General features: G+C 37.7%; 2 protein-coding genes across 3 annotated transcripts in view; one reads left to right on the top strand and one right to left on the bottom strand.

Annotated features, from left to right (window-relative positions):
• The first annotated feature begins 952 nt into the window (after positions 1–952).
• On the top strand, positions 953–10,979 carry Smp_054800 (related to multifunctional cyclin-dependent kinase-related). Its single transcript, XM_018794492.1, has 7 exons — positions 953–1,052; positions 2,098–2,312; positions 4,534–4,668; positions 4,703–4,844; positions 7,823–8,182; positions 8,843–9,222; positions 10,462–10,979. The coding sequence occupies exons 2-7, from the start codon at positions 2,175–2,177 to the stop codon at positions 10,924–10,926; spliced, it is 1,620 nt and encodes a 539-aa protein (XP_018648899.1). The 5' UTR covers positions 953–1,052; positions 2,098–2,174; the 3' UTR covers positions 10,927–10,979.
• Smp_054790.1 (putative microtubule associated protein xmap215) overlaps positions 10,934–24,961 on the bottom strand; it is a gene marked incomplete at its 3' end in the record, with an annotated part of 45,721 nt that continues 31,693 nt past the window's right edge. Inside the window, exons 24-31 of one of the 2 annotated variants that reach the window (XM_018794491.1) lie at positions 20,219–20,406; positions 18,392–18,504; positions 16,713–16,897; positions 15,650–15,760; positions 14,692–14,769; positions 13,557–13,745; positions 12,366–12,581; positions 10,934–11,347 (exon numbers count right to left, since the gene is read on the bottom strand). In XM_018794491.1, coding sequence (XP_018648898.1) covers positions 11,210–11,347; positions 12,366–12,581; positions 13,557–13,745; positions 14,692–14,769; positions 15,650–15,760; positions 16,713–16,897; positions 18,392–18,504; positions 20,219–20,406 — 1,218 coding nt within the window. The remainder of the gene's footprint in view (positions 11,348–12,365; positions 12,582–13,556; positions 13,746–14,691; positions 14,770–15,649; positions 15,761–16,712; positions 16,898–18,391; positions 18,505–20,218; positions 20,407–24,961) is intronic. The other variant, XM_018794490.1, reaches the window with a different exon arrangement.

The raw sequence follows: 24,961 nt of genomic DNA, 5'->3' as shown, positions 1-24,961 counted from the left end.
TGTTATAGATGATAATAAATACAACTGTCGGAACACATCTTTGCCTTTAGCCTAACTCACAATGATCCAGTGATCGAAGTATTTCATGGATTTAAGACGACGACCTACTGCCTTTCGGTTGGGGCCAAAGAGTTCAAAGAAGTTTCACAGTTGTTACAAAATTCCACCATAGTTCACTCTGCTATAGCAAAGTTAAAATTGAAGAGTTTTATACAGGCCAGAAGCCGCTGTTTCAAATGCAACTCCTAAATGTCGAAAAGACTTTGAAAACCCTTAATTTAGGAATAACTAGGGTTACATAGCTCTTTAATAATTGTAAGGTTTGGAAATTAAAGCCTTTTTTTCAACTATCCTACCGTGAACTAAGAGGTGACTGAAGTGACCTTATAAAATTATTCTGGACCCGAAATATCCTTCTACTAATTAGGTTATAATAACTGAGACGACGTGAAAAGTGAGTTCAAAAAAACAAGAACAAATGGAATCTCCGTGGCGTACTAGATTCTCAACTAGTTAACAACCATTGTGGTCTATAGGATTTAAATCTAAGATTGGTATTAGTATGTTTATATTCATTACTAAAACAAGACGTATTATAGGGTCGTTTATTTTATTTATCTGAACACATAAATATTGGTACAGAAGGGCACCGAACACATATGCACCACATAAGTTACTTGATTTGTATATGAGTTGTGATACTACCCGGGTTGCTCAAATCGGAAACAAAATGTAGACATATTGTAATGTGATTGCATAATTTATATGGACTTTCGTCGGTTACGCTCCATCATCTATACATACTCTACCAATCGTGTAAATCAACTCTGTTGTTTGTAAGACATTTAAGAAAAAGTAGATCACCAGTGAAAGTGATTTATCTCGATAGTTAGAGATTGAAATTGGTTCATTCTCCCTTTTAATATGCCATTTTGTGACGTCCCTCAAGGACACTTATGCTTTATATATAACCTTGAATTGTGCGCTCTTCCGTGCTACTGCCTGCCTGTGGAACACGCATCATCTTGCATGAGCCAGTTTCACTCCCTCTAGTGAGTGGGGCTTAAACTCATTGGAATAGTTTAGCTGTATTGTCATTGTGTCACTGGTCCTCCTTTCTGTTCACTGATTTTCAGTTGGTCTCGTGATCTCTTCAAACGTAGTAAATTGCTTGACGAGGCTATAATTTATGGACGAATCAGTCAGGAAAAAGATAACAGGTCCTGTATTTTGGCGCGAAATTCATTCATCCATTTGGCGAAATACCGTTTTGGCATTATATCGTGATGAAAACCCTAAATCTTGTTCCTAGTTCTAACTGTAAATCATAATCTTAATCCCTTATTTAGGTATCTAAACTTCATTTGGTCTTAGTTATTAGGTGGACATTGTGAAGGTCACTTTAGGATCGCTCAAAGGTCGTCCATAAATTATAGTCTCACCAAATTGCTTATCACTACCATTACTTCGACGGTTCCGATCTCCATGTTTTTAATTTCCTCTTTGAGCTGTCGCATAGTGGTTAAAACATATATCTTTCAACCAACAAACCACAGACCTGAAGTCTACTCCATCTACTTTAATTTTGGCATCGGTTTAAATGTTATGTGACTAAAAGCTAAGTACACAGAAATTTATTCCTCAAATAACTTGCGTCTCACTGAGCTGATGTGTGGCGTAGAAACTTAGACGTAAGAACATTACTACCAATTTCTAGGTTTTTATTGACTGCATTAGCTCCTCTTTAACTTCATAAGAATTATTTCTAATAGTACATGTGTTAGTGCCTGTATACTAGGTTTCTTCTAAACAAATAACATGAACTTATGGTAATGTCTAGTGTATCATATTGATGTATAGGTTTTGATTAATGGTGCGATATTTAGAACTTGCTGCCTACTAACTCTGGGTACACTAAATTCAAAATTCACCCTGGTGCACAAGTGATTTTAATTAAACTAGGTGGGCTGAAGGCCAGATTCATTGGAGGGAAGTAATGCGACATTGCATTCCCACCATTCAATGCGAAATATATAAAATGAATTATTGGTGGACCTTGCGAGTTTATCCCCGTTTTGTGTTTTAAATTCTTTTTAGAAAAGGTGTAATGGACACAAAAGACTTCCTTACTAGAAACGAAACATCCTGATTACTTTGTTCACTCCTACTGCTATATGACAACTATGAAATCCTATGTAGCCGTGGTCATTTACTCGGTCAATTCAAAAAATTCTGTGTTCCAGAAAATGCGGGTTAGATCTTTGAAAATAGATACTGAGAAAGTTGATGCTTTCAATAAAATAATGTTATTTGTAAGTCTGTGTTGTTCGTCAACTTTTCGAAACTTAAGTGATTCCCTCCGAACCTGTTCGAACACGTAGTAACACGTTACTAGTCATGTGCTCTAGATAATGTACAAAGATAAATACTTAGGTTTATTGGATATTTAACTGATTACCTCGTCGTTGTGCACATTGAATTCTCACGACAATGTTGTGTTCATTAACCCTATTCAGTTTGTCAGTTTAGTCACAAAAATAACTCTGCTTTACTGTTTCGACGCAATATACAACAAGACGCATGTTCGTAGATAGTATAGCTCAGAAATCATGCTCTAAGTCCTAGTTTTGAAACTCTTTCTAAGCATAAATTCTGTAAAAAAAAAGATGTACCGGTCACTCAAACATAGATCTCAAAATTACTGGACGAAGTAAAACACTACTTATGCTCAAAAAAATATAATTCCATAGTTTACTCAACAAAGGAAGTAACAAAAAGGTATTATTCTGGTTTTCTTAAGCTTTTGTTATGTATACAGGTCTTACACCTGTTAATTCTCGTGTGAAAATTGGCCGTCAACTAGCATTCTCAATCAAACTGTTCTTGGCGATCCTTTTTAGCTGCTATTTATTTTTGATGTCTGCCTCCTATTCCCAACATACTGTGTTCCTTGATCTTACTCTCTTCCGTTTACCTTCAGGATTCAAAGTTAGCGCTCTGTCGTAATCCAGTTCTATGATTTCCTCAGTGTATATCCTATCCACTTTCAGTTTCTTTTCCTACTCCCCTCTTCAGTTGGAAGATTGTTTAGTCTCTGCCACAGTAGATTGTTGCTGATGGCATCCAACCAACGGACACTCAGTATATTGCGTAAACCATTGTTTACAAGTACTTGCATCTTTTGATGATGGTTGTGGTAGTTCTTGAAGTTTCACCTCCCTACAGTAGAACTGTCTTGACGTTCGTATTCAAGGTTCTCACTTTGATGTTGATTGACAGTTCTCTTGAGCTCCATATGTTCTTAAACTCTAGGAATCCGGCCATTGCTTTGCCAGTCATCGCTTTCAAATTCTAGTATGTGCTACTGATTTCCACAGAAAGAGGAAAGGGGAGAGCAAGCAGCCTTGTCTGATTCCGGTCCTCACTTGGAATGCATCTGTCAGCTGTACTCCATGCACGACTTTACAATGTAGTCCGTCGTATGAATTCCGGATGATGTTGACGATCTTCTCAAGGACATAATAGTGTCGAAGAAGTTTCTATAAAGCCTTCCTATCCACACTGCCAAAAGCTTTCTCATAGTCAAGCAGGTTAATATATAGTGATGAGTTCCATTCGATTGGTTGTTCAGCAACACTGTTGAGAACTTTTCTTGGTATTGACAGTAGTATGATGCCTCTGTAGTTCTCACATTTGCTCAGGTCTCCCTTCTTTGGTGTCTTGATGAGATATCCTTCTTCCCAGTCAATCGGCAATTTTTCCTCCTCCCAAATCCTCCTGACTAGAGTGTGGACCATGTTTGTAGTTACCTCTATATCTGACTTCAATGCATCAGCTGGTATATTGTTAGGTCCCTCTGCTTCCCCACTCTTGATTTGTCTGCTGGCCGACCATGCTGATTTCCTCGATTGTTGGTTGTGACAGCTATAGGAGGGTCTGTGTGCTGGTTCGGTGGGTTCAGTGGGGTTTGTCTATTCAAGAGTTCTTCAAAGTGTTTTACCTATCTGTTTCTCTGTTCTTAAACCTCAATGATTGGCTTGCCTTCTTTTTCCTTTACTGGTCTTTCTGGTTTAAAATATTTCCCTGTTAGATTCTTCGTTATATCGTATAGTTTCTTGATATTTCTTTCCCTTACAGCTATACATAGATATCCTTCATGTTCCAGGGCAGAGTTTAAATGCTTTATATGACTTTCTGGCAAACGTTTATTATTCAGCAAGGTTGTTTTCTAAATGATGGAGTTTCTGACCCCATACTTAACCCTGCTCTCTCTGGGTTCGGGACCGACAATAAACCGGGATATCTTAAGTGTCCAATGTTAATGATTAACTTCCAAATAACTTAGTTACGTAAGGTGTTGTATTTCTTTTATGATTACTGCTATTATGATTCATTCTGATGTGAAACAAGAGGAAAATTGGCTGTCAGAATTCCTACTTAATTAAATTAATAATATTTGGTAACCGAATGAAGACTATACTGGTATCTTACATACTTTTTTCATATTATTTACATTATGTATTTTAATTTTAGTCTTGTAGTGTAGATCCATCTTTATCATGGTCTGTTGAAGGTTCTTTTTATACGGAAAGATGGATTCCTGTAACTCCACATGCAGCCAGTGGTTTTCTTGTTTCAAACCGTAATTCGTCAATGAATTCTATATTGGTAACATCCTAAATCCCAATAAATTACCATAAAGTCTGTTGATTTAGAATTAGAAACTGTTTCTGGTTCCGAAAAATCTTGTGTTTCATTTACTTTACGTCCAGATTACCAAGATGACCAGGGTCTACTTTGTCTTCCAGTTTCTTCCGATAGCGGTATTTTGGATGAAATTTACCGTGAGTAATTACTACAATTATTTCTTGTAAATTAGATGTAAGGAATACCAAAAATATTTGATTGGTACGTAAAATGGATTACTAAATCAATTTTTAGGTCACAAAGATGTGTTTACTGAGAATTTTTCACTTGGTATTGTTTATGCAGAACTGCTTTTGATGTTAGTTACACTAACTGAAAAATATTACTATCAAAATAAGCTACATCAACGTGATTAGGCGATAGATGCGGATCCATAAAGTCACTGACAATTGGACTGAGCCATGTTGATAGGTGTAGACTACCTGGTTGGGATTCGCGAGATGGTAGCAACCGATGGTTAGAGACCTTGAATGACATGGCTCAAAATCGTTTGCAATGGTGAAGGTGCATCCACTCTTTGTGTTCTCTCAAATTCTAATCTGAATTCTGCATGTCCCGATCTTTTTTCTCTTTCCAGATTTATTTCAATGGATTATACTCCTTAAATAACATCTTCAAACCCTAATCTTTCACATCAATGCTTATACTCTTACTACTTCTACCACTATGGGATTTGAATCGACAACTGGATCTCTGTGCTAATGTGGTATGGCAACTCGAACTGATGTACGTACGTACGAAGTTTTACGTTGTGACTGATTATCATTCAGCAGCATTACGTCTCATTCGATCACACGCTTTCTAGCATCAGAGCCTCATGTTTTGTTGGGTGGTAGCCAATCTGCATGTTATACGTAAAACCTCTACATTTATACAAAGATGAATACTAACTGTACACTAATTAACAGTTTTCGTGAAACCTCCCCACTGCTTCGGTTTGGGCACCCGGGCAGTATCACAGCCCACACACAAATAAATGAAATGATGAATTCTACTGACGATACTATCCTCGCTCATACCAGAAGCAAGACAAGACAATTTACACTATTATTAAGATTATTACCATTATTATTATTATTATTATTACTAATATTTACTACGTCGCTTTTTCACTCCCTTTATTCCCAAATTGTGTATCCTTCCTTTCCAACTTATGCAGTAGCTCGCCCATGGTGGAAACTCTGTCCTATCTAAACGATCTCCAGTCACTGTCTGGTTGAAAGTGAATGCTTCCACCGATTACGAATACTGAAGCAGTCTTTCTGAAACCACGTACGCCGTTCAAGCTGGCTTCCTTCAACGTTCGCACACTAATGCAGATCGGACAACAGATGGGGCTGGCTATGTCTTTAGAAAGTCTTAATGTTGATGTTTGCTGTCTATCCGAGACCCGTATTCAAGACTCTAGTGAAGTACTACAAATTCGTTCTCCATCTGTCGCTTCGAAAAGCTTGTTTCACGTGCGCTTATCCGGGGACTCTGTGGCATCTTCGTCTGGTCTTGCAGGCGTTGGTGTTGCACTAAGCGCTAAGGCTGAGGCAACACTAATCGATTGGATCCCCATTAACACCGTCATACTTATCGCAGGCCAACAATCGTAGTGTTTCTTGATATCAGGGCTGCCTTCGATTCGTTGGACAGGAGTGTTCTCTGGGATTGTCTATTGAAGAAGGGTGTGCCTGAGAAGTTTATTAACATCTTAAAGGCCCTGTACACGAACACCTAAGGCAGAGTGAGGGCATACAACCACCTTTCTCCCTTGTTCCATTCAAGCAGCGGGGTTAGGCAGGGTTACCCGATCTCACCATTCCTCTTCAACTTTGTCATTGATGACATTCTGGAAACAGCTCTGATGGATGTAAGTAATGGCGGTGTGGATACGTTGCCTGGAGAACGACTTCTCGACCTCGAGTATGCGGATGATATTGTCTTACTGTGCGATAATGCCCAAGGCATGCAATCCGCACTTAATCAGTTGGCAATCAGTGTCCGCAGGTACGGCATGTGCTTTGCACCCTCCAAGTGCAAAGTACTCCTACAAGACTGGCAGGATTCTCATCCTGCACTCACCCTAGATGGTGAGCAGATTGAAGTAGTTGAGAAGTTCGTGTATCTAGGTAGCTACATAAGTGCTGGTGGTGGCGTGAGTGATGAGATTGATGCACGTATAATGAAAGCCAGAGCGGCTTATGCCAATCTGGGCCATCTTTGGCGCCTTCGTGATGTTAGTCTGGCTGTAAAAGGTCGGATCTACAACGCGTCGGTGAGAGCAGTTTTGCTCTATGCTTGTGAAACCTGGCCTCTCCGAGTTGAGGATGTTAGACGTCTCTCTGTGTTCGATCATCGTTGCCTCCGAAGGATTGCTGACATCCAGTGGCAACACCATGTTAGTAATGCAGAGGTTCGGCATCGTGTGTTCGGGCGCAGAGACGATAATTCAATTGGTGTCACCATCTTGAAACACCGACTTCGGTGGCTTGGACATGTTTTACGAATGTCGTCCCAGAGACTTCCACGTCGTGCATCATTTGCCGACTCTGGGACTGGTTGGAAAAAGCGGAGAGGAGGTCAGTGTATGACATGGTGTCGTGGTATGAAAGAAAGTTTTGCAGGACTGGCTTCTGTTGATCCTTCACGACTCCCTGGCTGGGGTCCGAGAGATGGTGCAACACAGTGGCTAGAGACGTTATCAGATATGGCTCAGAATAGAAGCCAGTGGCGATCCTGCTGCAACCTTCTTTTACTTTCTACATAATGAGTGGTTCTAACTTTCTTAACTGAAAGAGTCTTCTGGTTGTACATTTCAGTCCGCCTTATCTTTTCATCCCTTCTCTTCCTACTTTCATTATTTTGTGTGGCGTATATGTATCTGGTGCCCTTTTGTACCAATATTTATGTGTTTAAATAATAATAATAATTTATATGCTATCTAAATCTATGGTTTTTTTGTGTACCATATCAGTCTTGTTCTAGGTTTTCAAATAATACGAATGATATAAAAGCGACTTAAGATGAATTTCTCACAAAATTGTCAAACATATTCTGTTAATGTTTCTATTACTTATCGTGAATTCATGCTTGTTAAAATATTTCTTAACTTTTTCTTCACATTCAGTGTACTATCTGTTTATATTTGACTACAAACCACTTCATACGGATCAAAGAACACCTCTCTATTTATGCCTCCCTCCAGTTAATTCATCTATGCATCAAAATGCAACCTCCCAACCAATGATAGTCGGTCATGCTGGTGCCGGTGTAAAACGTGCACATTATGGTAAAGGGCCTGAATGGCCAGAAAACACAATATGCGCATTTAGACGTGCTGAACAACTTGGAGTAACAATGGTAGAATGTGATGCAAATATCACGAAAGATTCTGAAGTTGTTTTACACCACAACTTCACACTAGGAGTATGTGAGCAACCGAGAAAATCTGAAAAAGATCCACAAACTTTCATTTTAGAGCATAAAAGTTAGTTTCTTTCTAGTATAATGGTTAAACTGTAATTTCTTTTGAGGATCATCGGTGTTCAGTCCAAATTATTTTAGATAAGAAAATAGAAATAACTTATTATAACAGCACCAGATCATCGAAGAAGGTGGATTAGTAAACTGAAAGTACTTTACTTATCAAATAAATACTGCGTCTGACGAGCCTGAGGAAGAAACCTTTTTTATTTTAGATTTTTTTTAATACTATATGATAAAAATGTATTGAACAAGAAATAAAAACGTAAAGTAACACGACCCAAATTCTATTCCTTAACAACAAGTTATCTTTTGGGAAATTTCTCTATGGTCTTTACAGTCTAAGTTTGAATTATTTACATGATATTAATAGCACGTTACTTAACCTGGTTTAATTACATGAATTTATAGCAACTTCTGTTCCTCTGGTATAAGATTGATGAATTAGAAAGTGAAAGAAATTGGTTTAATGAAAGCAATCCTTTTTGCCACATTCACCTTAAAAATGGAGGCAGCAAAAGATGAGTAAAAACTGTAACAATGGTGATTATAATAAAAACCTCTGAATTCAAAGGGAATTTTTTTCGTGTACCTTTTAAAGTTGTTTTTCCAACAGTGCTTGTTTGCAATTTTTTCTGAGTTGTCCTACCTTTTGTGTTTAAAGCTGATGGTGTAGTAAATGAAAATAGCACAGATTTGATTGTGAACTACCAATTATCTGAAATTCGTAGCTTGTTGAGAAAGGTCAATGGAACGATCGGTTGTGCAAACATTATCCAGAGTCAGTATCCTAGTCCCTTAACAATGAATGATCCTATTCCAAATATTCATGGTAAAGAGGCTGAACCAATACCGTTATTAAAAGACGCATTCTACCAAACGTCCACAAATCTAAGCTTCAACGTGGAGATAAAATATCCCATAGAAACGCCATATAATCTAGTCGCTGAAGAATTAATTAAACATAAACCTGTCGAACCTTCTTTACCAACACCGTCCTCATATTTCTATAAAATCAACAAATTCTGTGATACAATATTAGATGTAAGTAATTTAGTATTTCCTGGATTTTTATTTATTTCGTTTGTTGTCTCAGCACAACCAGACTACAGAATATTTCACTGATTGAGCTTTTCATCACTTTATTCAGCACATCAAAATATCTTTATCTGGTTTGAAGAGGTGTAACAACTAATTATCAAAGCTCAGAGGAAACCACCCTGAGCCGAAAATGTCTATTACGACTGGAGATTTCTTTCGAGAACACTTCGTCGCTGGTGAGCACAATAAGACCAACTTTCGATAATTGTTTACATTCCATAATAAATCAGTGCCAAGCGACCGCTAAACTCGATTTTTTTTATTTTGTCAGTTTGAGAATCTACTTTGATAAGTTGGAACTCCCATACAAAAAGTCACGTGACTTATTGTGAAATTAAATAGTGAAATGTAATAAAAAAGTTTTATTCATGTATTTGTCAAATCAATGTGAAACATCAAATGCAACAACCTTCATAAACAACCTAAAATAAGGGTTATTGTGTTTGCTAGTAATTACGAGAGATAATTCTGAATGTAGTTCAAGTGAGAAGCTGTGACCACAGGTCCAATCTAGTTAAGCTTAAAAAAATACTACCAATGGCAAGGATTTGAACTCTGTTCTACCTACATCGGTTTAGGCGACCGGGTACTATCATTACCCCTCACATCCAAGTACATGTTAAATGAGTTAATTTAATTACAGAAATAATGGTCAAAACTGATGTTCGTCCAATATGGCGAGTTAACTTAACTCATAGTCATCTTCCATTGGATGTCAACTCAGCAGCCAAAAGCTTATGAAGCACTTACTGAGAGGCTGAACAGTTGGATGAGACTACTATTGGGCTCCATTTAGGATTAAAAGCAAAATGTCTTTTTGTCCCTAACTTCATATATGATAAGTGATATGTAACCACTCTTACTTAGCACTATATAAACTGTCATTGTCCCAGTTCAAACAAACTTTCTAATTATAAGCTACACCAGATACAATTAGTTGATAGATCGCTTAGCATATTGTCAGGAAATAACTACTGGTTAAACTTTTAAATCGTATCAAATGATTTGTTCGCCAGTCTTTATGACTTCAAAACAAATTCTTTTTTTGATCTGTTGATACACACAATTTGTAGTAAACATGAAATTATCCTTTGGTGGTTTTCGGTTTCTCCACTTAATAGAAAATCTTAACGGCCCATACTATTTATCAAACAATAACAACACTTGTTTTTCCCCTTACAGACAATATGGTCACACGCTGGACCCAGATACGTTATCCTATCTTCATTTAATCCTGATATATGCTTAGCTTTAAGGCTAAAGCAATCTTTTTTACCAGTCTTGTTTATTTCTCGTGGTGGTTATCCAAATGATAGTAGTCACAAGTCAGATCCACGACATCACAACATATTCTCTGCGACAAGTTGGGCACATATAATGAACTTAAATGGGATTGTTACAGTGGGACATCATTTCGGTTCGACAAATGATGTGGATGACAGGCAGATCAAATCTCTTGGAGCGGATTTAGAGAGTAAACAGCTATCCTGCTTTGTGTATGGTGATGGTGTGTCTGAAATGAGTTTTTATAGAAAAGCATCACAACTTAATTTGACTGGAGTAATAGTTGACCGATTAGATGAGTTTATGCATATGTACCATGATCAATACAAAACAAACACACAATTAGCGTCTCCAAACTCTTGATTCATTTAGTGATTTTCAAACATGTATTTAATTAATAGACAGTAAATTTGTACAATTAACTGTTTTTCTGTAAAAAAATGTTTGCTGGTATAAAGACAGTTTAGTTAACGACCATATGTATATTTAGTTACGTACTTTTTTGCGTAATACGTAAAAGTCTGGACATAAAAATCTCATAACGAACCTTTAAGAAATATTTACACATGAAAAGCAGAAGTTAGTGAACGTAAATAATTGGAAGTTGAGATGCTTTGGAAGACTACTTTATCACGCAAAGAAACTGTTAATGCTTTTGGGCACTTTTAATCCGTTCTAGTCTTCGTTTCAAGTCCATTAACTCAGTGGTGGACATGGTAGGCCTTTGTTCTGTTTCAGGTTGAGTATTTTCATCTGGAGAATCACCATTTGGTTGAACCATATTCTGAAGGATAAAATTTTATTTGTTATGTATGATTTAAAGTTTATCTCTACATGAAGAGTGAACAGTGAAAGTAATCCTTCATCAGAAATCACCAATAAATCTTGTGCTATTCCCGATAACTTCGATTTCAAATAACTGTCTTGATAATACAGATGATCATTTGGAGACCGTAGCGAAAATCTATCACACAATAAACCTCAAAACAGTTACAGTGAGTTATAACAAACCAGCAGACATTCAACTATTATGTTAGTTGTTGCACTAATTCACATGTTTCTACAAATAAGCAGTCGAATCCTAATAAACATGACCGAGAAGAATCCTTTGAATTATACATCAAAGTTTCAGAAATAATTGCAACCGGTTCAATTTAGCTTAACCCAGCTCAGGTTTGGTAGCAATGTCGTAATTTTTGTCATGGCAAATTGAGGTCAGCGCAAATAACTATTTTTTTTTCAACTGAATTCGCACGACTGTTAGTAAACGTAGATTCAAAGTCTGATCAACACACACTATTCAGTAACACAAATAGTAAAAACTTGAAAACCTCAAAATCAGGTTTTAAAAAAGTTAGGCGATTGTTGTGACTAGGTGAAATTAGTTGTAGTTTAATGCACGGTGCAGTTTTCACAATCTCCTCAATGAGGTTATTCTATGAAAAATTTTCAAATCTAATTAAATAGACCTTCCCCAATTAGTTCGTTAGAGCGAAATTTGTGTGAATTTCATACAAGTCCTGTTAACACTTAATGATAATTTAGACATGAACGTCCATTGTAGAAAGTTAAGTAAATGGGAAAACAAAAATATCAATAAATACAGCTGAATGAAGCGATTCTTATTATGACAACTGTGCCTAGTCCAAACTTATTATTTTTTGTTCAGTTGGGAGTATTTTATTACTGGTTCATGTTGATTGTGTGGAAGTGCAAGAAGCATAACCAATACATTTTACTTGTTAAAAGCACATGGATTTAATCAGGTCTCGCATAGCTACTTCCTTTTAAAATAGACTTACTCGAAGAGTTGTTTCAAAAGCTGTATTTTGTATTCCAGCTTCATCAGATGACCCAATATTATCATCCATGTTAGTTGTGGATACACCACCAAGACCCAGTTCTCTTCGTAGCACCGCCAATCGATTCATAAATACTTTTGGATCAGTTGGTTGGCCATTGATAATATTTGCATCAAAATCTGAATTCCAATTAGGACGCGCTAAAACGCCATCAGTCTGTCAAAAAGTAAATACAGAGTACTAGACATGAAATTTGGAATCCACACAATGATAACAGTATATCGGTAAGGAACATAATTATAGAATTCATTGTATGGTTGTAGTGTCCAGACTTATCTTTTCAAACACAACAGCTTATTGTTTAAAGTGAAGAAAGCAGATATCGATCTCATTAAGCATCAAGTGATAGAAAGATAACTTCTACTATCGGATAAGAGGTTTCGGAAGTAGTACGTTTTAGAGACGGTGGTTTCTAGTTTTGATACGGTAGTTCGTTAAGTGTAATTTGGTTTATTTATTTAAACACATAAATATTGGTACAAGGAAGCACCAGATACATATGCGCCACACAAATCTCACTTGATTTGTGTGAGGGCTGTGATACTGCCCAGTTGCCTAAACTGAAGCGGGGGGTTTTCTTAGGGGAACACGCTCGGAGCCTTTGACCTAAATGTTTGATCCACAAGGCAGTGGAGCAACGTTAGGAGATGCAGCCCCATGTTACTCGGTGACCAACGACTGATTCATACGCCATTTGTTCCCTCAGGATACTAGAAACCATGTGAACTATTGGTTTAGAATCAGGGTTTTCCAACTCCCCTAAATGGACTTTCGGTGTCCACCAACCGGTATAAGCGCCGGACATTCGCTTTTCGTCCTCTCAATTTCATAAACAACACCCCCACCACAAGAAGGCAGTGAGTAGAACCTTCCTGTAATCAAACACAGATTCATATATGTAACCATGATGACTAAGGGTATCTCCCGTCTATTCAAATCGATGCAAGCGAGGCAGGGTTCGAAAAGGTACCCTATGAGTTGACAATTAAATGACTTTATCAATGATTAAACGTCCCAGATTGAAGAGTATCAACAGGAGTGAAGTCTTGTAAACAAAACCCTCAACAAGATAGTATTACATCTTTCAGTTTTTAAGCGAATAACTTAAAAAATAGTAACTAAAGTACTTACTTGATGAGCTGCTAATGTGTTTGGTTCTTTGTCATTTACACTTAGCCTAGCCTGACGGGCGCGTTCAACAGCTATATTTCGTAAAGCCTGTTTTATGTAGGCTTGGAAAAATTGGCTTGTATTTGTTAAGTATGACGATAAATCTACATCTGGATAGAGCTGAGTGAAATCGTATAGTTCATTTAAACCCTGGTGGAAAAGTAGAATGTGAAGATAGCACGTGTCAATAAACTTATGATAACAATGATTTTAATAGGAACATCCATTGACCTGTATTAAATGTAACTATCTAGGATGAGAAACCGATGCTACAATGTACCAACATATTTTTTAGATTCAAAACTAACGTGCATAAAATATCTACTCAACTAGAACAGGATTATCGTTGAGATATTGTTTAGATTAAGATAAAAATGACGCATATGTACTGTGAAAACAGAATTTCAGGAGACTCAACATCTGGTTTCTAACATCTATCTAAGATGAAGACAGGTTACCACATAGCTCAACCCAATACTAAGATATGATTTAATCGGCTGTTCTGTATTCCGGTATTCGTTTTCCTGGGTATTGGGCAGTTCGGTTTAGTGGGTAAATATCTGTTCGATTACCTTAGTTGCATATTGAACAATCGTCATTAAATTCACCATTTAACCCAACTAATAGCTTTATGGAACTGTTGGGATGACCCTGCATTTTTCTCGCAAGCGACATAACAAGCTCAGGGGTCATCAAGGAGCATTTCAACCAATCAGCGATTAATTAGAAGTCATGTTACTAAAATAACGAAAATGGAAAAGTCACATGTGGAGATCCTGATTGGCTGATTTATACACTGCTACTATGTTTAGCAGTGTTCTAGAACTTTCAGTAAAACTCAAGGACTCTTAAATTACTATAAAATCCCCATATTTTCTGTACATAAATGAACCCTGTAGTAAAGTGCTTCCCACACACTTTGTGCCTTTTCTCTGGTCTTCAAGTCGCGGAGTAGTTTTAGCTCGGGGGTACGGAACTAGCTTAGGGAAGCGAATATAGCGTTCACAATCGGCCAGACGTAGCAGGAACTAATATAGCCAGAAAGGGTTCATATATTTACATAAGATAGTCTGTCAAATAAATAATGAGTACTTACTTCATCAGGTTTCTTAGATCCGACCTTCTTGAATATTTCGGTTAATTTCTCACGAGTTACAGTAGAAAGTACAAATCCCTATGAAAATATAAAATGTGTTTTCTAAATTATCATGAGGATACTAGAGCCTAAGAAGTCAAAAAATCACAATACCAGCAGTGTATATTTTGGCAGTTAGGTTCACTAAGAAATGACTTTTCAACAATTTATGTAGACTTCCACTCATAATACGAGCATCAGTAACATGAAACACTAACAGATAGCTGCTCCTGATATAACAGATGGTTTAAAATATTTTTCCTCTCACGTGTACTACTATAATAGGTTAATACGATTATGAGACCAGTCACGTTATATCAGATCCAGGATTCATGAACCAGAACAACACTAGATAATACTTCACTTAATACAATCACACTCAGTGATTCCGGAGTAGAAATCAATGAGAGGAAAGGTAATCACATATCTAGTAGTTAGTAGGCGATGTATGTTTGTTCAAGCTCAGTGACTGTTCATATTTTATTCTCACTAAAACATACCAGTTCTCTAGACAATTAAATAGAGACAGAAAGTAACGAGACCACCCAAAAATGCTCATATTAAACAATATAAGATTTTTTGATGAAGATAAGATATCTGTGTTTCATGTATTATTCTCTAAGTGAGAGATATCTAACTTGCTAAAAATACCAAGCTTCACAGTAAAGAGCCATTTGCAGATGAAAACTAAGACGCCTATGTTCGACATTTATGGTATGTGGAGATAACCAAATCTCAAAAGCAAAGAGGATCGTCATTAAACTGTATTTATGCTGACTGTAAACTTTAGTGTTTTCTATTTTGACAGCAACACGAAAACACATTAAATCCATTTGCACTTAACAGTCTTTAGTCATAATATTTTCCAATAACAGAATATCCAATCTATGTGTATGTGAGGACAATAAATTTCGCTTACTTTTAAATGATTTTCAGACGCCAGTATTTTTTTCGGATCAGAGGTAGTAGTTGTAACTCCTGAAGTAGTTTTTAGTGTGCGAATGAGGTAGGACTCCAGTTCTGAATCTTCCTATTAGTACGGAAAAAAGTATGGATACATTCTAGAGATACTTTTAAAACTAATTGGTGCTTTTTTCATAGAACCATAGAATAATAATACTGAATGATATATGGCTATGAAGCCATCTTTTGCCACTGAGTTAAACTGTATAAGCCTTCTGCTACAACTGCTGTTTTATGACCTGCGGTAGTCACAACAGATTTGCCAAAGCAAATTAAGTAACATAAGTATATATAGCAAAACGTAGTCATTCTTTATTACCTTTTTTCAGCTTAAAACGAGGATAACTTGCTCCTTGCATAACCAACCATCTAATACTTCCATTAGTTCCCCAAGTATAGGATTGCATTGGTTCAGAGGTATTTAGCTAAACAAATAGATAAATCCAGGAATTTCAAGGGTTATACTGAAAAGCCACTTGACTTCTAGAATGAGCGTCTGATGTTTAAAAAACATACAACCATAACAAAACTAAGTTTACTTCTGTTGACACGAATTTAGAATGGGCATATGCACGATCTACTCGGAAATACCGACATTTTAGTACATATACATTAATGTTGGACCTCAGATGATAAAAAACTGCTTGAAAAGTTTTAATTAGTAATTAATTTGAACAATGCTTGAAGAGAGTAATAAAATGAAGTAGTTTTTACTAGTACAGATTGATTATGGTTAAAAATCTGAACAAGAATAAAAAATATTTAGGGGATTTTTGTCTTTTACGATTCTTCAGCAATAAATGCTCATGAAGAAATGTCGAAATTAGAGGAAAAACAGTAACACAAATAGAGGATGCCAAATTTGTTTCCGAGTTGTGGCACACAAAAGACGCAATGTTACAACATATCATGATCTTGAAAAAAAAACAATTACTAATGATTTGTAAGCTTTTAAGCATCTTAGGGTTAGATTAATTTGAAACTCTATAACAAATATACGAATGCCCAGAAATACCTACCTTATTAGGTATACTTTCTAGAAACTGTAGAATTGATGGACCTTGGAGGCCACATAATACATGCAATAAAGTTTTGATTGTTCGTAAAGGAACATCTGATTTACGAGCACTCCATGAGGAAGGTGGGAAAGCCTTTAAAAAATGATGACAGTCCAGAAGTATGACATCCACAGAGTAATTATTAACTGATGCCGACAGAAAAAAACAGTAGTTTAATTCTTGCTTTCAGAAATAAAGAAATACTGAAGTTGAATACAACAGATTGTGAACATTAAATTATCCACATAAACAAGCGAAATAAGAACCAAAATTAGTTAAATAAAGTAAGTAACAAACGAAAAGCCTTACTGTGGGAGTAAGAAACTTTTATAGGTACATATTGCATAACATATCGGAGCACATAAATACATGTATTTCTTAAAACTAAATTAGATAGCAAGAAAAAATGAGTGCGTTAAGACTTTCGATTTTTTAAATTTATTGACCCAAACCATGTAAGTAAGGTTATATATTTTAATCTCAGACATAAGTAGTGTGATTCAGTATTAATTGGAATCCCCAGACCAAAATGGTAGAAAGTTGATTCGTATGTTCAAACAGTACTGCAAGTAAAGACAATGGTTGTTCAACGTTAGGTCTGACAAAGTACACACGAATGTGATAAAAAGTATAAGATCAACACTACCAATGTTGTAGATTATGGTTCTGAATTACCTACGTACGCATTTTAGTTGATCCGATATATGATCTATAATAAAGTAATGTGGTTGACTAACTGTATAGAAGACCGATTTATTAACTGAGCCCCAATCCAGATCAAAATGATAATAAAAGACAACATAAGTGTCAGGTAAGGAATTGTCTTTCTAGCAAAATGACAAAATCAAAATATTCAACACAATAAATATTTTGATAGAGCAAAGAGTAGACGGAGTTGACATGAAAAATGTAATTTATTTGCGCCATACATTTCGAACAATCTGGTCACGCATATACTTGTTTACTCGAACTTTCATTTAATTGACCTTCATATAAAATGCCATGACAAGTACATGCGTGACCAGATTATCTGAAATGTATGGCGCAAATACATCACATTTTTCAGATAAACTCCGTCTTCTCATTGCTCTATCGAAATTTATAAAAGGGACTAATTGCTTTAAATTTCTGACAATAAATATCGTTAAAAATCAACCAAGTTATAAGTGAATGTAAGTTATGGTATTAATTCATTACATATTCATTTTCCACTCGATGCAATAAAATTAAGACCTAATTACAAATACTTGTATCTATGCCAGTCAAATACTATTACATAATACGAAAATAAAGTTGGTCGCAAATGGCCTAAATCTTAACAAATGGTAAAAAGTAAGTTGAAGTGAAAGTGTTTCGTAGTAAAACTTGAGATGAGATTTTGTTCATGAAGACTATCGAGTACATTGCAGTCTTCTCAAAAAATCTCTAATCTTAAACCAACATCAATGAGTAAAATGTGAACTATACCAGGTGGCTTACATTCGACAGAAATCTTGTGAGATAAGGTGGTGGAAATGTAGAACCTTCATTCACTTGATTGATATCATTGAGAAAATATATGTCTAAAATCAAATCAAACAAGCAACCACAATTGAGAAATACCTCAATTAACTATACGCACTAATATTCAATAAACTTACATGCAGTATTCATTCCCTTGGTAATACGCCATATACTTTTGAGGATAGCTTGAGTGAATCGGTTTGTAAAGTGTCCGTTACTGACACACTCATGCAGTAACCGAATGAGCGCACTGCAGCGTAAAAAAGAAGTAGTTCAATGGTTGTTAGTAAAATGTAATAAATCATTGTACTAAGATTACTATAATCCAAAGAAATAATTAGTGGGATATTGTAAACTTTTATGAACATCTATATAAATAAAAATCTGTCTTTAACGATAAGGGCTAACTTAAACACTCATATAAAATAAAGATCTTTCTTCAATATAATCTGTACACAAGAGAATCGGATTCAATCTATGCACCTCATTAGTTTAATTTCCCAAATAAATATTGAATTAAATTTGTGTAGCGAATAAACAGAATTACAAACAACATTACACCTTTATTTGCATCATATAAATACGTTACGCTTCAGGCATAAACCAATTTACATTCAAGTTCACTAGTTAAGTAAACGCCATTTCAACAGTTGGGACGACAACAGCACTGCAAACAATAGCATAAACAGTAGAGGTGAATATCTATCATGTAATAACGTAAGCTGAACGCACTAATATGTCACTCGTACTGGAATACATGTTTAGACTCTGATCACGCTTTAATACGATCACGCATTTCATTGCGCCTCACTAGACGCAGAAAAACTACAATAGGAAGACCCATTATGATTGAACTGGAGGACGAGAAAGCCTAAAATAAGTTCCAGGAACAACCGAGTTCACATCTAGGCAGTTCTGCAAACGAGACTAACCCAGATACTGCTTGGGAAGATGTACAAACACCTGTGGAAATAGTAGTAACATCTATTAGTAATTTAAACCATAGAGTTCAAAAAAACCAATTGATTTCTTCTAAGTCTATTTCACTTATGCATTCGCGTAAACTCATCCCATCAGGCTCTGAACACGATGAAGGGCGAAAGCAAATCAGATCTAGATTGGCTTTTGCCAACTTACGTCACCTATGGAGAAGACGATATATCTGTCTATCAATTAAGGGACGAGTATACTGTGCAGCAGTTCGCTCTGTTTTACTCAACGGATGTGAAACATGGCCATTAAGGGTAGAAGATACTCGCAAGTTACTAGTATTTGATCACAGATCTCTTAGAAATATTGCTCGTACCTGCTGGGTTCACCGTGTAAGTAATAGTGAGGTTAGACGCATAGTATTAGGGAATGATGGTAAATCAGTGGATGAGTTTGTGAATCTTCACCAACTGAGATGGTTGGGCCACGTGTTACGTATGCCTGAACACTGATTACCACGACACGCTATGCTGACTAGTATCGGCGATGGTTGGAAGAAAGTTAGGGGCGGCAGACCAAAATGTGGTATCAGTCCTTGAAATCACTAACTTCTGGTCTGAGCCATGTCGGTAGATGCAGAATAGTTGGATGGGGTCCGCGCGACTATCGTAACCAATGGTTGGAGACTCTAGGTGACATGGCTCAGAATCGATCACAATCGAAAATATTATTTGATAGAGGGGAGACAGAATTGAACAGATATATTCTCATGAAAACGGACTGAGACTAGTACTTGAGTGAAGATTTGCGTGAAAGGTAAATTGATCGCATTTATAATAATTTGAAATACTGACTGTATGATTACAATATTACTACTACAGTCAAGTGTTCTCAGAGTGCCAATGGTTATAAAATTAAGTAAAGCGGATAAAAAACAGCAAAGAATAACCGAGAAAATGCTCACATTTCTGGTGGGTGAAGTTCAGAGTTATAGATAAATATATATTATCGAAAACTGAAAGTAAATAATATACCTGAGTATACGTGTTCCATTAGAAGCCTCCAAAATAAGAACAAATAATGCATTGATTGATCTGATAACATTTTCTCCACTGGACATTTCAGAAGTCCTTTCATCCAACATCATTTGAAGGAGAGACTGGGATAATTCTCTTAAAGTTTCCCGTGAGGCTTCACGACCTAATGTTGGACGACTAAAAAGCTATGTAAAGAGACAGTGAGTTAAATTTTCAGTCTAATTTGAAAAACAAAACACGCTGATTATTAAATGATATAATGATCACTGAGTGTAAAGGTGTTGGGGATGTTAAATCCTCAGAACTCACTTGGTAAATGACTTATTTTTGTTATTTTATTTTGAATTTGTCTTCGCGCCAAAGGCGCTCTTTTCACCTTCGAGTTGTATTTCGCACTTGTGAAAATCTTAAATGCCATTGGTCCGTTGTATCTCTTAATACACTATTTTGTAATGTTCCCCAATGATAATTTTATGCGTTACGTTTGATTTCTTCCTGTTGTGATTGCTTGTGCTTCTGGCTGATTACGGAATATATCTTCCCCACTTCCAACTTGGACTTCTCACTTTAGTTAGCGGGTCTGGGGCGCGTCAGAATAGATAGCTTATCGGTCTCTGGTCACAAGTCTTTGTTCCGTTCGCAGACTAAGTGAACTCGTAACCGCTTCATACATAACAAAATTGGCGGCGAAGCTGATGCGAATATAGATCCCTTAAAAATGGAATTATTGCTCGAGCAGCAGATGAAACTTATCCAGATGTTAGCAGAAGCAAAAATTATGTCTAACACTCAACCAAGCACTTCGACTCTTACCACTACTGCACCTTCAGTTGATGGTATTGCGAGCAGCATCTCTGAGTTTCATTAAGATCCTGAATCCAATGTCACGTTTGATATGTTGTTTCGGCGTTATGAAGACTTATTCAAATTTGGTTTTGCTAATCAAGATGGTGCTTGGAAAGTCCGCTTGCTGCTTCGGAAGCTGGATCCTAGTGAACTAGATAGACATTGTAACTTGACTCTGCCTCTAAACTCACGCGACGGCTCATTCTCGGACACTGTCCAGTCATTGAGCCAACAGTTCGGAAATAACTACTCACTGTTTAACACAAGCTACCGATGTTTAAAGCTGACCATGATTGAAGACGCCGATTTTCTGACGCATGTGGGCATTGTCAACTGCGAATGCGAACGCTTTCAATTGAAGTCGCTAACTGAAGATCAGTTCAAAGCCCTCATTCTTATCTGCAGTCTCCAATCGCAAAAGTTCAGTGACATCAGAACACGGTTGCTCAGTCGATTGGGCCAAGACCCTAAACTTACTCTTAATAATATTGCAAACGAATATCAACGTCTAATTAATCTGCAGCACGACACGACGATGGTACAGCGTGGTGCTTCCAACAACCGCCAAACCCAGTTAAATCCGCCCCAGCTATATCTAGTTCATCTTACTCGAACTCAGTCCAACAAGCAAAGATAAATCCTCCTGCTCCATGCTGGCACTGTGGTGCATGGCATTATGTTCGGAGCTGTCCGTATAAACAACATCGTTGCAGGAAGTGTAAAGCTGTGGGCCACAAACATGGATTTTGTCTAAAAAGGAAGCCAAATAGCTCTAGAAGTACTAGAACGCCTGTTTCTAGATCCTGCACAAATTCGTTAAGTCTAGTAGCAACCTGTCAGAGCTCAACCCCAGTTGAGATAACATTTATTACTGTTAATATTAACGCGCATCCGTTTAGATTGAAAAAAGGCACTGCATCAGACGTAACAATCCTCTCACGAAAATCTTGGATGAAAATGGGCAGACCACACACGGTGCCAACAACACAAAAACCTCGTACTGCATGCGGTAATTACCTATGTTTATTGGGACAACTAGATTGTAAAGTATGTTTTCGCGATTCGACGTTCACCGAGGTATGCTACATAAGACCAAATGATCTTAATTTACTTGGTTTAGATTGGTTTGACCAGTTGCGTTTAGCAGACGTTCCGTTAAGCACCGTATAACATCTAGTAAAATAACCCCATGAATCCGAAGCATATTCAAAGAAACTAATGACAGAGTTTTCAACCGTTTCCCAGCCTGTTTTTGTGTCGGTACTCGGCTGTGAAAGGAACACTTCGGTTGAAACCTGGGGCTAAACGTGTCTTCCGTCCAAAGAGATCAGTGTCATGCTGCATTATCGAAAGTTGACAAAGAACCTAGTCGCCTTCAACGTCAAGGAGTCATTACACCTGTTTCTTATTCTGCTTGGGCAGCACCCATTGTTGTTGTCAAGATGGTTAATGATACAAGCCGAATATGCGCAAATTTTTCCACAGGTCTTAACGCAGCTCTAAAACAGCATCAATACCCGCTGCCAGTCCCTGCAGATTTGTTCACTATACGAATGGTGGAAAGTTCTTTGCAAAGCTGGATATTGCTGATGCCTATTTACAAGTGGAAGTGGCTGAAGAATCGAGGGAGCTACTTACCATTAATACTCATTTTGGCTTGTTTCAGTATAATCGCCTATCGTTTGGAGTTAAGACCGCCCCATCTATTTTCCAGCAACTAATGGATACCATCCTATCGGGTATCCTGGGGGTCGAAACTTATCTTGATGACATCTTAATTGTTACCACATCGTCAGAACAGCTACGAGAACACACGACGGCTGTACTACAACGTGTCAGCGATAACAGATCACGGTTACACCCGGAAAAGTGCCAGCTTTTCTTGAAGTCAGCAAATTATTTGGGATTCATCTTTGATGCTGCAGGTCGCAGACCAGACCCCGAGAACATCCGAGCTATAAAAGTGATGCCCACTCCTACCAATGTCTCTGCTCTCCGATCATTTCTGGAATTAGTTAGTTATTATTCAGCTTTCGTTCCGTCGATGCATGACATCCGCGCCCCACTAAATTATCTCCTGAATACGATTACTAGTTTGAACTGGACAAAAGAGCGTGAAACCGCCTTTTGCAAGCTGAAGACAATCATTAACTCAGAACTACTATAAACGCACTACGATCCATCCATGCCAAGCATTGTGGCTGCAGACGCTTCAGTTTTCGCGCTCGGCGCTGTCATCTCATACCAGTTCCCGGACGCGACAGAGAAAGCTATCACGCATGCATCACGCACATTAACCCCAGCAGAGAGGAAATACAGTTAAGTGGGAAAAAAAAAGCTCTCGCCCTTGTTTTTGCAGTACGCCGTTTCCACAAATTCCTGTACGGTCGGAGAATTACTCTGCTAATTGATCACAAGCCTCTTCTAGTAATTTTCTGTTCGAAGTCTGGTATTCCAGCCCACTCTGCAAACCGTCTACAGCGATGGGCCTTAACACTTTTGGGTTATGATTTTGATATTCAGTATCGCCGCACCCAGCATTTTGGTCAGGCAGACGCCTTGTCGCGACTTATCAGCGAACACCCTACGGCCGATGAAGATGCGACTATTGCTTTCATTTCGACAGAGGACCACGAGCATTGCTACTTGACAACTTCTGTTCGTGCTTTGCCAGTCTCAGAATCTGAGATACAAACTGCTTCCATTAGAAAGACGATAGACTACGTCACCAATAGCTGGCCACCAACTGGATTCGAGGGTGACATGAAGCAGCTTTACCACCGTCGGGACTTATTATGTGTTGTGATTGAATACTTGATGTTTGAAGATAGAGTGGTGGTGCCAGAGTCCCTACGATCAAGGGATCTAAAGCAATTTCATATTGGTCATCTTGGTATGAAGCGAATTAAACCCACAGCTAGAAGCTATGCTCATTGGCCCCTCATGGACAAGCACATCGTGGATTTAGTATGCAAATGAGTGCATTGTCAGAAAGCAGCGAAGTGTAGTGCGAAAATTCCGCCGGTCCTATGGCCACAGCCTGAGTGTCCCTGGTCCAAGATACATGTCGATTTTGCCGGTCCAATCAATGGAACCACCTATCTAGTCGTAGTTGACGCCTTTTCAAAATGGCCAGAAATTGTTCCCATTACGCCACCAACGACTACCCAAACGATGAAACTCTTGATAGAAATGTTCGCCCGCAACGGATGACCGGATGTAATCGTATCCGACAATGGTTCAAAGTTCACCTCAACTCAGTTCCAAGATTTTTGCAAACGGCTATCTATCAAGCATCTTCACTCCCCACCTTACCACCCACAATCAAACGGTCAAGCGGAAAGATTTGTGGATACATTCAAGAGAGCTCTGATCAAGTCAAAAGGGGAGGCAACGCTGGCGGAAACACTGTAGAACTTCTTATCCGTGTACTGAACGACACCTAGCGATATGCTACCTGAGGAGAAGTCTCTGGCAGAGATCCTCATGAAAAGGAAATTGAGGACAATCCACAATCCGATGCTTCCGAGAACCACACCATCGCCACCACGTCCCACAAGCTGCCGAAGTACCAGGTTAGATATCCGGTGTTCGCTCGGGACTATAGATCAAATCATGGTCCCTGAACTGAAGCACATGTGGTTAGAAAACTAGGCCAAGTTATGTACGAGGTTGAGGTGGGATTAGAGATGATAATTTTATGCGTTACGTTTGATTTCTTCCTGTTGTGATTGCTTGTGCTTCTGGCTGATTACGGAATATATCTTCCCCACTTCCAACTTGGACTTCTCACTTTAGTTAGCGGGTCTGGGGCGCGTCAGAATAGATAGCTTATCGGTCTCTGGTCACAAGTCTTTGTTCCGTTCGCAGACTAAGTGAACTTGTAACCGCTTC

Source organism: Schistosoma mansoni, chromosome 1 (genome assembly GCF_000237925.1).
Source record: "Schistosoma mansoni strain Puerto Rico chromosome 1, complete genome".
In the NCBI taxonomy this organism is placed as follows: Eukaryota; Metazoa; Platyhelminthes; class Trematoda; order Strigeidida; family Schistosomatidae; genus Schistosoma; species Schistosoma mansoni.
Note: the sequence above shows the minus strand (reverse complement) of the source record. Positions and strands in the feature narration are given on the sequence as shown.

What these genes read in the sequence shown, in the direction of transcription:
- Smp_054800 (XM_018794492.1), top strand. Translation starts at nt 2,175, where the DNA reads ATGACAACTATGAAATCCTATGTAGCCGTGGTCATTTACTCGGTCAAT. An exon ending in TCAATAAAATAATGTTATTT is followed by an intron (nt 2,313 to 4,533) that starts GTAAGTCTGTGT and finishes TTTTAATTTTAG; the next exon opens with TCTTGTAGTGTAGATCCATC. An exon ending in CGTCAATGAATTCTATATTG is followed by an intron (nt 4,669 to 4,702) that starts GTAACATCCTAA and finishes ATTACCATAAAG; the next exon opens with TCTGTTGATTTAGAATTAGA.